General features: G+C 38.2%; 1 protein-coding gene across 2 annotated transcripts; it reads left to right on the top strand.

Moving 5' to 3' along the window:
• Positions 1 to 530: 530 nt before the first annotated feature.
• asb10 (ankyrin repeat and SOCS box containing 10) lies at positions 531 to 10,505 on the top strand. Of its 2 annotated transcripts, none has more exons than XM_079601612.1 (5): positions 531 to 1,072; positions 4,084 to 4,351; positions 5,289 to 5,793; positions 9,015 to 9,128; positions 9,301 to 10,505. In XM_079601612.1, exons 1-5 carry the CDS (start codon positions 760 to 762, stop codon positions 9,484 to 9,486), a joined length of 1,386 nt encoding a protein of 461 aa, XP_079457738.1. In that variant the 5' UTR covers positions 531 to 759; the 3' UTR covers positions 9,487 to 10,505. The 2 variants fall into 2 exon arrangements, with proteins under 2 accessions (XP_079457738.1, XP_079457739.1); XM_079601613.1 differs by lacking the exon at positions 531 to 1,072 and adding an exon at positions 1,075 to 1,669.
• Positions 10,506 to 11,322: the final 817 nt, after the last annotated feature.

The raw sequence follows: 11,322 nt of genomic DNA, 5'->3' as shown, positions 1-11,322 counted from the left end.
AGAATGCCTTTTAAATTGCAATCCAATTCCTGAATTCGTATTGAACTGAGCAAGCAGGATGCAGAATTGCAATTTGAAATTGAATGTAAAGAAATGAATGGATTGCAATTAAAAAAATAATTGAAATAATAAATCTTTAACAAGAAAAGAAGCAAAGCCTTGTTTGAGAAACACGTTTTAGAAACATTTAAAAAAAGCTTTAAAGTTTGAAGGTAAGGGCATGATGGACAGACAGACAGACAGACAGACAGAATAGATAGATAGATAGATAGATAGATGATAGATAGATAGATAGATAGATAGATAGATAGATAGATAGATAGATAGATAGATAGATAGATAGATAGATAGATAGATAGATAGATAGATAGATAGATAGATAGATAGATAGAAATTAATTCAAATGTTTTTAATGTCACTGGCTTCATAATTGATGAATATATAATATAATTATGAGTATACGAAACATCCAAGTGTGTATATATTGATTCTGATTCTGATTGATCTGAAAGTAACAAGGCAGAGCTGACCTGCTGGTAAACGGCTGTTTGGATATAAACAATGAGTCACTGCCGTCTATATAGCGAACATAATCTGTATGTCCCACCCATGTGACACTGTAAAAATAGTCTCGATGCACATGTGGCCAAGTTCCAACTCAGATGTCAAAACAAGCCCTCCGAGCAGAAGGCCATTTGAAAGATCCCAGGCCTTTCAGTGTCTAGACCGAAAAAAGCTATAGGTGAAGATTGTCTAGACATGTCTCGAAGGACTCCCATGTATAATCCAAGCTCTCTGCGCTCTTTAGAGCAGGAGCGGCACCAGATGAGACTGGCTGCCCCGGTTCTCAGTGGCTATCTGCTGAGGAAAGAAGCCCGGGACAGAGGGACGTCTTCCAGGCAGACCGTGGGAAACCCTCCGATGGTGTGCCGAGACCCTGTTATTCAAAACGCCCTGTACACTGGAAACGTAGAGGCAGTGAAAGAGCTTTTCTCCAAAGGCTTTCCTTCAGACCTGCTCATCCAGCCACAGGGAGGAGCCATGCGCTATGTCCCAAGTGGAAAAGTGAGAGGTAAGAACAAGCTGTTGTGCAACCGAGTTCAACTTTGCGCAAGTTGTTGTCAAGCTCAACTTTGCATTCGTCTCCTAGAGCTTAGAGTATTTCGGTTGCCCCCAAGAGATCTGTTTCGATTGTCACGATTACTTGAACTGATTACTTCTCAGATTGGCCAGACAGCCTCAGGTTTCTGGACCGTTCTAAAGGTCATGCCAGGCGTCCTTAAAATAGCCCCTTTCTAAAAACAGGCAGCAGACTAACCAAACATATTCAGGGCAAACATCTATAGTGCCCAGTCTGAAAAGCACTTCAGACAATCAACACAACCGTGAAGAAGAAGCTGGATTCGTGGCTGCTCCTTGCTTTAACCTCACACACACATGGGGCCAAAGATTAAATTTCGCAAACAAAAGAAATATCGCAGCGACGTGATCGCAACGGCCCAAGCGTCAGGATTTATCCTCCAGTTCTGGAATGCGCTTCTGGTCGGAGATGACATCACCGTTATTGGTATCATTGATGACCCAGAATATGCTTATCTCATCGATGCCATATATGACACCAGCAACATAGAGGAGTGGAAGACCTTCAGGTTCAACTACAGAGGGCTAAGTATGTTACAGGGACACACAATGATGTGAAATTAGTTTGATTATGATATACCATATGATATTTCTATGCAATGGGGGGGATTATTGCTGCTTGTTCAGTTTACTTAAAACAACACAACTGTTGAACATTTTACCACAACTGAAAATGATTGTGTCACAAGCAGTGACAAACTATAAATTGTATGTTTAAAATACATTAATTGAGTAAACTGAGTAAAATCAGTGTGTACTTTGTTCATTTTCCTCAATTGCTATTGAAAATCTGAGTGTAAACATGCAGAAATTAAGTTTTTTTTTTTTAGTGATAGCGAGTAAAATGGTATTGAAGTCAATTGTTCAAGTCCAGTTTCTCAGTGACTTTAATGGCATAAATCTAGGCCTTTCACACTATGTAGCCTATAAAACTGATTTAAAGGTAATTTTTAACCCCAGGTTGAGGCCAATTTTAACCCTGGGTTAAGAGTAACTTGTAATTTTAAATGCGTTTTAGTGTAACAGACATAGACCAGTAAGAGCTGAGCGTGTAAACCTAACTCCCCTGGCCTCAAGAGGCACGCTAGCGACTGACGCTAGGCTGAGGTCTTTAGCATCCTTGTTAGCGCGCCCGGAGACTCGGTTTGAATCCCGCTCAGAGCGGTTAGATTAGCACACTTTCAGACCTCCTGAGTTTGGGTTAGCATTCAAAATTGTGAAGTCAAAGGTGACTTACTAGAATATCACGCAACAATTGTTTAGCCACAGACAATGCTTGTATCATTCAATATTTAAAGCATGAGCTTCGTATCATCGCAGAAACTTTTATGCATTGAAACGGTTTCACTTGTAAGGGAAACAACGTTGAATATTACTTTTTAGAATGTTTCACACTTGAAAAAACATTTATTTGTACAGAATGATAAAATTATCTTATGAAATCTAAAAACCTGACTACCCTGAATAAATTACGAGCACATAGCATAGCATAAAATGTTAAAGTGTGGATAAAATTATTTATTAACTAATTCAATAATTAATTTCTGTTCTCAAAGATAATTTTGTCATGCATTGTGTCTAGCTGAGTATCACAGCAGTGTATACATTCCTGTGCACATACACTAGCGCTTAAACTTTGCCACTCTAAAGCATATCTTCATTTCCAGTATTTCCACGTCAGACTCGCCTGCTGTCACTGTTATTTGTTCCCCTATGTGTCCCGGTTACACATAGATTGCTCTCTTCTTATTGCACCACCCCGACTGTGTCTTTGAGGTTGCTTCGGGGTCTTTTTATGAGTTTGTGTTTATGCGTGTTCCCTTGAAACTTGATAAAATACTGATCACACAAAATGAGTATTGCATGGGACGGGAGACAAACTTTTCTCAGTGTGCGTTACATTATAAACCGACTGTCCGCATTGTCATTTTGCAAGTAATGAAACTGAACAAGATTGTCTGCTCATGTGCATCATGGCATCTGCTAACTTATTAATCTATAAGAACACACTGTAAGTGTCAGAGGCATTATGTTGGATGTTGGTGTTGGACTCATTTAGCATTCTGTTAACAGTAAATGAGTGAATTCAGATAAACCTACAGCACTGTGTGTGATGTTATTACAATGCATCTGGAATGTCATCAAACATAAAATTCAATGGGAAAAAAAATGCAATGGAAAATGCTTTGGATATTTTATAGAATTATTGTTCAGATTAAACATGTCCCGAAAGTATACTGAATATACCATTTAAAAGTTTGGTTCAGAACGATTTAAAAAAAAAGAAATTCATACTTTTATTCAGCAGGGATACATTAAAATGGTCAAAAGTGACAGTAAAGATATTTATAATGTTAACATTTCAGTTTCAAATAAAATTCTGTTATTTGAGCTTTCTCTTCATCAAAGAATCCTTGACAAAAAGTTTTATCATGGTTTCCACAAAAATATTAAGCATCAATATTAAGAAGCAAAAACTGTTTTCAACATTGATAATAATAATAAACATTATGAATAATTGTGCAACAATAATAGTTGAGCAGTATATCAGCGTATTAGAATGATTTTTTTTTTTATCTGTCTGCCTGCCCATCAATATTTCACAATATTACCGGGGTTTTTTTATCAAATAGATGCAGCCTTGGTGAACAGAAGAGACTTCAGAGTCAAAAACATTAAGAAATGTTACCGACCACAAACTTTTGAAATGCAAATAATGTAAAAATGAGTCAAAACAATGCACAAAAAAAAGCCTATGAGAGTCTTTATGCTTCTTCCCTAGATTTGAGCCCTGTCACTTTGGTCGGCATCCACACAAACTGAGCAAACTCATCTTCAAACTCTCCTGCCGTGTTCTTGATTTCCTGATCTAAACTTGAAACTAACTGCAATACTGAATACCGTAATCTTCAGATGATCTCATAACCGTGCTCTTTTGTTCAGGACTGTGGTCATTGACGTATGAACAAGAGCTGACCACTCCACTGCACATCACCGCTGGCCGGGGCTTCACCGAATGTCTGCGGCATCTCCTCGTGAGGGGCGCTCGAGTGGACCTGGCACCTGGGGGCACCACTGCCCTGCATGAGGCCTGTGAGGAGTGCCAGCCCGAGTGTGCCAAGCTGTTGCTGCAGTACAGAGCCAAGGCCAACGCAGCCAATGAAGACGGGCAGATGCCCCTGCACGTGTGCACTGAACTCGATTCCCTTGAGTAAGTGCTCGTTCAGTGCTGTGATCACAGGAAATCCTGTGGTGAACTTCACTATCTCAAATGACTGTCAGATTGACACTTGAAATGAAGGTATACCACCACTCAAAAGTTTGGAATAAATATGTTTTTTTGTTTGTTTGTTTTTGAAAGAAGAAATATATTTCTATTTTAAAATGTAATTTATTCCTGTGATCAAAGCTGAATTTTCAGCATCATTACTCCAGTCTTCTTTCATAAATCATTCTAATATGCTGATTCTAATATTGCGGCTCAATTATTATTGGTGCTCAATTATTAATTATGGCTCTTATGTTTATCAATGTATGTATCTTGTGAAGAAACGTATACATTTTTAGAATTTGTTGGTCAAAGTTCAAAAGAACAGTATTTATTTGAAATATAAATCTTTTGTAACATTATAAATGCTGTTACTGACATTTTTTATCAATTTAATGTGCCGTTGCTGAATAAAAGTATTAACTATTGAATGGTAGTGTATCATGGCTTCCACAAAAAACATTAAGCAGCACAACTGTTTTCAACATTGATAATAATAAATGTTTTTTTGAGCAGAAAATCAGCATAATTGAATAATCTGAAGGATCATGTGACACTGAAGACTGCCGTAATGGTGCTGAAAATTCAGCTTTGCATGACAGGAATAAATAAAAAAAATTAATATGTGACATTAGAAAACCGCTTATTTAAATTGTAATAATATTTCACAATATTACTGTTTTTACAGTATGTTTTTAATCAAATAAGGGCAATGAGCCCTCACTATAAGTGTCATCTTTCAAAACCATTAAAAATCTTACTGACCTCAAACTTTAGTCCGGTGGTGTACTTGTAGACAACACAGACTTTGATGTTAAATAATATCCAACAATATTGATGGAGCTAATGGAGGATGTAATATTTGTGTATGTTTTTCCAGGTGTGCCAAACATCTACTTGCGTTCGGCGCTTTGATCAACAGTCAAAGCTTGGATGAGAACGACACGGCCCTTCATGTGGCGGCCCGCCGCGGCCTTCCAGATCACGTGGAGCTCTACTTGCGACACGGAGCTGCGCTAAACCTGCGAAACGACGAAGGAAACACACCTCTGAATGCCGCGTGCTCCCAGCCTCAGGACCGCGCGTCTCTGGAGCGCTACAGTCGTGTTTGCCACATGCTGGTCTCTGCCGGGGCCGACGTAGAGGCCAGTGATGCGGACAATCAGACTCCACTGCACATGGCGTGTAAGAACGTCAACCCTGACGTGGTGGATCTACTGCTTCAGAACAAAGCCTTGGTCAACGAAATGGATTACGGTGGCGAGGCACCAATGCATAACATCCTGAAGGTGGTGGCCTACAAGACGGACCATGAGCCCGAGAGGATCGTTCAGGCACTTCTGAATTACGGCTCCATCAGAGTGTGGCCTGGAGCTCTGCCCAAGGTCAGCACTGGACACGGATATTCCTATATATCCCAAGTCAAGGAATGCTAATTTCTATCCTAATTTGGAACCAATCTAATAAGATTGGAGCCCTTGAAAGTGCCACTATTATGCTTTTTCGAATATCACCGTAATAAAATGTAAAACACCTGCTAGACGAATAAAATAATAAATTCTGAACTGCTGAAACGAGTCGTCAGCAATTGACCGTTCGCAAAGACCCGCCCCCTTAGTTACTGTTGCTATGTCCGACAAGCTACGCCGCTCTCACACCACACCATGTTCTCACACAGAGAAAAACACATCGCGGAGCAGAGAGGACACTGACAACACACCGACAGACAGGAGTCAGGACAGACCAGGTTAATTTTCCGTTACTTTTGTAATTAAACATATTAAACAAAGTCTCACCTTTCAAATTTAAAGATCGCTGTAGAGCATCAGTTAAAGCTGCTCGTGAACCGATCTTCCTTCAAGTTCATTTATAGCATCAAATAAACATGAATGAACATCAGAAGGAATGTTGTTTTAACCGCGGAAAGACGTCAGTACTCCGTTTCTCAAGTTCAAATTCAAGTTCAATGTTAATCTACTAACTCTCCTGACTGCTTTGTCCGACAAAATGGCGGGTGGCGAAGTATGATTGGTCAGATCACCTGTCAATCAAGCTCCCTGCGAAGGGTCAATTCCAGTCTCACTTCCTATTATATATGTAACAATGTAACAAATTTGCATAGTACCAGCCTTTGGCCAATGGCTGCTCGCGAACGACGTCTACTTTGACCCTCAAACACTAGTTGCGGCTGAGACTGGAAGAGTTTTGTTTGTGTTTCCGACATGTTGAGAAGATGCTGTTTTTAGCTCTGCGAAGGCAAATTCACTTTGCTGCAGTTCAAAAGGACGAAGACTCACGCTAGAATTGATACAGAAAAACCAACGCCATCATTACTGTTCGTATCACTGTGTATCAAGTGCTGAGGGAGATCCAGAGCTGAAATTCAGATATGGTAATATGCGTTTCGTTTCCAGCACACACTGTAAGCGATAGACCAATCACAACAGACTGAGCCATCTAACCAATCAGAGCAGAGTAGGGTTGTGGAAAGGAGGGGTTTATAGAGACATTGGCTAAATCCAAAATCACCCCCTATACCCTCAAATAGGGCATTATTTGAGGGGACAGACATTAGTAGTGGTGTCCGAAACCATAGTGGACGTTATCGAGTGCACTCATTCAATCCCACAATGCACTGCAATAACGAGTGTACAACTGTTGTACGCTCAACGGCTGTCCGAATTCGCTCACTCATTTTCATTCATTCCTTCAAGTGAACTGTATTAGTTGACAAACGTAGGCAATAGTGATTGAGGGTTTAGGGGGCGATTTTGGATCCGGCCAGAATCTTCGAACGAACTGTTTTCAGACTCTTTGAGAAATGAGGTGATATACAATGTATATAATGAGAAAATCAAAGTATTTTTTTTTAACCTTGGATGCATGTAAAACTATTATAGGAGACATCCAAAATAAAATGAGAAACCTTTAAAACAGCATAATAGGGGCACTTTATGAGTTGTCTGATTGTACCAATTCATGCTGGATATGCTTATTTTTCAGTTTTTAGAAATTTTTCTAAAAAAAGGTTATTTTTTCATTCTTATTCCAACTTATTTCCCTGATTGTCTCATAAAGACTGCTTATTGGTTCCAAATTATGAATAAATTAAAGTATTACTTAAGGATTTTTTTGATTAGTGGTATGCACTACTGATATTTCTCACTTTTAGGATATTTTTATATATAGGGCGCATTAAATTAGTCAAAAGTGACAGTAATGCCATTTATAATGTTATAAAATAAACCACAAAAGAAAGTCATGGAAAGGCATGAGGGTGAATAAATGACAGAATTTTATATTCATTTTATAACTACGCAGTACGCACAGTAAAATTGGGAACTAACCTTTTTGCCACTTGTACAGAACGAAGCCACGTCTCAAGGAGACATCCATCTGCAGTCTGTAAATTACAGTTTTCTTTAGCACACGGGATATACAGTATTTATTCAACTAATATAGAAATGAATGAACTCAAAACCATCATTAAAGTTCACCGCAAGCAGCATATGATACTTTAGTTGTCACAAATACAGAAATAATCACTTTCAGATGGATTTATTTCTGTCTTTCAGAAGCGCAGTTAAAAACACTTGACACCACGCATCCAATGAGTCCCACTTGTGCCAAATAAATTGCCTGAGTCTTAACGAGGCAAATGTTAATAGGAGATTAATTAGCAGTAATTGCAGAAATTCCCCACAATCCCCCAGAGGGGGGCCCAATCTGTTCATCAGCCCAAGTAGTTAATTATTCCATGCCATGTTCCCCCAAAACTACAACTTTCCACCTTTGACCTCCACAACACAGGTGGGGCTGTTGCACCAGGTGGAAACTGACAAAACCTGCTGATCTATGAGCGGCTGCGTCTGAAATCGCAGGAGGTACTTATGTAGAATAAGTAATTACTTCACAACCACTACATCTGGACGTACTACATTCAGCCATGTTGTCATTATCATGTGACCTAACCGCTTCACCTCCATTCATAAATCCTCTCCCGTGGCCTCATGGGATAGTAAAGTGTTTATCGTATGCACACTTCAGAATCTCGCCGGAAGTAGTTGGACATCTGGGTCATTTTTAACTGTTTTATGAGTACTGTGAACACGAACATACTTCTTTTGTCACATACTGTTTTTCGCCTACTATATAGGGAAGTATGCAATTTTTTTTATAAAGGGTTTATTCTTAAGATCTGGCCATTTGATTCCTTGTGATCTATTCTGTTGGATTCTGAAGAACATTACATTTGGATCTATTTTCAGAGATAAACAAGACTATTCATATTTGATCATGTTTTTAACATTTATGATATTTTTATTTAGCAAGATATTCATTCTTTATTGTATAAGATGTATTAAATTGGTCAAAAAGGACAGTAAAGACATTCATAATGTTATAAAATATTTCAACATTGATCATAATAAGAAATGATTAGAACATATTAGAATGATTTCTGAAGTATCATGTGACACTTTGATGAATGATGCTGAAAATTCAGCTTTGCATCACAGGAATAAATAACATTTTAAAATATATTCAAATAAAAAACAGCTATATTTTTATTTTTCTTGTAACCTGACAGCTTTATTCTGTGACACAGGTGTTGAAATATTGCTGCACATCTCCACGGACAATAGAAGTGCTCTTCAACGCCTATGACCGGCTCAAAATCACTGACGCCTGGGTAGAAGCTGTTCCTCCTGAAGTGTTTCAGGTCAGATGATGTCGAGCTTTTGACTTTTTCCACTGTTTTCTTAAATATAATGTATTGAATATTAAAAAGCAAGTACTATTTAATAAAGCAATAACTCAACGGGTTTCACTAATCTCAAAATAATCTTTGTACAATATCAGATCATGTATTCAGTATGTTGTTTTTGGCACAGAAACACCGGGAGTTCTACGAATCCCTGTTCGCACTGAGCCAAACTCCTCGCTGTCTCCAGCACCTGGCCCGCCACAGACTCCGAGCCTCCCTGGAAGGTCGCTTGCACCGGGTGCTCCCTAAACTCGGCCTGCCAACCTCTCTAAAAAATTACATAATGCTGGCATTCAAAGACCATATGCACTGAGAGACCACAAACCTGAGGACACACAAGCACACACACAAGCACGCACACAAGCATCCATCAAGTCATTGAGTTTTGTTTCATTCTTTGTGATTCTGAAGGATAGAAAAACAATTTTTTTGTTTAAAATCGGCATGAAATGGAAGTTGCAAAAGTCTTTTCTACCCTGTTGTGACATGATGAATGTGATTTCACCGTGTGCAACACTGGATCAACATTTCAATCCACCAATCAGATTTGAAGGATAAGTTTACAGTTTATATCAAGTTTAGGCTTACAACCAGGGTCAGGTGCTTTTACATCAGTGTTATATTTCCCTCTGGTTTTAGGGTTAACTTGTGGGTAGGTTAGATTTAGGGTTAGGGTTAGGGTTAGGATTAAATTTCCAGACAGGAATGTTGTTCCAGGATCAACAAAATATGTTAAGAACGTCTTACTTGGTAAAATCACGTGACCATTGTGACGTGTCTTCTTGATTTTGTCCATGGGGAATTGATTGGATGGTTGTGGTTTGCTATTGGTGGATCTCATGTGAGTGACAGGTTGCCCCGCCCTCACGCCAATGAACACATCATCAGAGAAGAGACATCGCTGCAAGAGGGAGAAGTTATTTTGATTAAAGATTACGAGGACACGTGAATTAAAAAAATAAATAAAATAATTATGTTCCATATAGGAAAAACAAGAATTGCCTATTTGGTCTTATGGTGACGTTAAAATGTGTTTTACTAGAACTGATATCTATTTTAAAGCATTAAAAGAAAGAAAAAAAGATGAGAGAGTTTCGTGGAGAACAGAACAGGAGGCAGAAGGCTATATATTCAGTGCAGCACTTTCGCCATTTCCTGAGCTTCCACAGGGGGGCGCCATGGAGCTCTGATGGAATCCGAACTCTTCAAAGTTCTTAAAGCACTGAGAGGAACTCATGCGCGATTTACAGGTTCTGAAAATTATGAAAACCATTCTGTATGCTTTAATGCTTACATTTTCTTGTCAAATAAACTTTAACATTTTTATTTCTATTTATGTAATTCATTTTAGCTGCTTTTCTTATTTTATTTAGTATTAATGCTAAAAAAAATGCAACATTGGGTTTAAAAGTTGAATTTAAAAAATGGTTGGGTTTATCCATATTTGACCCAAACGTGGGTTGAAATAACCCAGCATTTTTAATTAACAAAAATTGATTGACATTTAAAATGTTTCTTTTTAGGAGAGAAAGGTTCTACTATTCTATTCTATTCTATTCTATTCTATTCTATTCTATTCTATTCTATTCTATTCTATTCTATCAACTTAACTATTTTAACATTTATGATTTAATGTGTAATTTGAGGCTTCGCTTACAATATAATACTGTATTATTATGGTATGTCCAGATATGCTTGGATGGCACTTTCTTATATTTGATATCGTTATCCTTGTCAGATTTCATCTTCATTTCTCTATCTTCTCAGAGGAATGATATAGGAATTCTTGCTGTAACATTACAATTCTCTATGTGGATGAAAACTATTGTATACAATATTTTTAAAATGTTAAGTACCACGTCAGTTTTTTTTTACTTGTTGTTATCCGATCTGAAAGATGAGTGACACAAGATCATCCAGCCACATGTGGCTTTTCCTTCAGAGGAGCATTATGGAGATGAGTTGTGTGGAAGTATTATGTGATTATGTTATGGAGAGGCATGCGCTTGAATGATAAACAGCAAGTAAAGGCAGAGCGCAGGATGATTGGGGACAAATGTGAGGGTCTCATGTCTAATGATCCTGTCACCTTGACTCTTAAAAACACTAGAAACAATGCAATGGATATTTGTGTTTATGAATAATAATA

The sequence above is a fragment of the Phoxinus phoxinus genome (assembly GCF_949152265.1).
Source record: "Phoxinus phoxinus genome assembly, chromosome: 24".
Classification (NCBI taxonomy): Eukaryota; Metazoa; Chordata; class Actinopteri; order Cypriniformes; family Leuciscidae; genus Phoxinus; species Phoxinus phoxinus.
The sequence above is the reverse complement of the archived record's forward strand: the minus strand, read 5'-3'. Positions and strand labels throughout refer to the sequence as shown.

Bases quoted from the DNA above. Each gene is read 5' to 3' on its own strand.
- asb10 (XM_079601612.1), top strand. From the start codon at position 760: ATGTCTCGAAGGACTCCCATGTATAATCCAAGCTCTCTGCGCTCTTTA. The intron at 1,073-4,083 runs GTAAGAACAAGC...TCTTTTGTTCAG, and splicing joins CCCAAGTGGAAAAGTGAGAG to GACTGTGGTCATTGACGTAT. The intron at 9,129-9,300 runs GTCAGATGATGT...TTTTTGGCACAG, and splicing joins TTCCTCCTGAAGTGTTTCAG to AAACACCGGGAGTTCTACGA.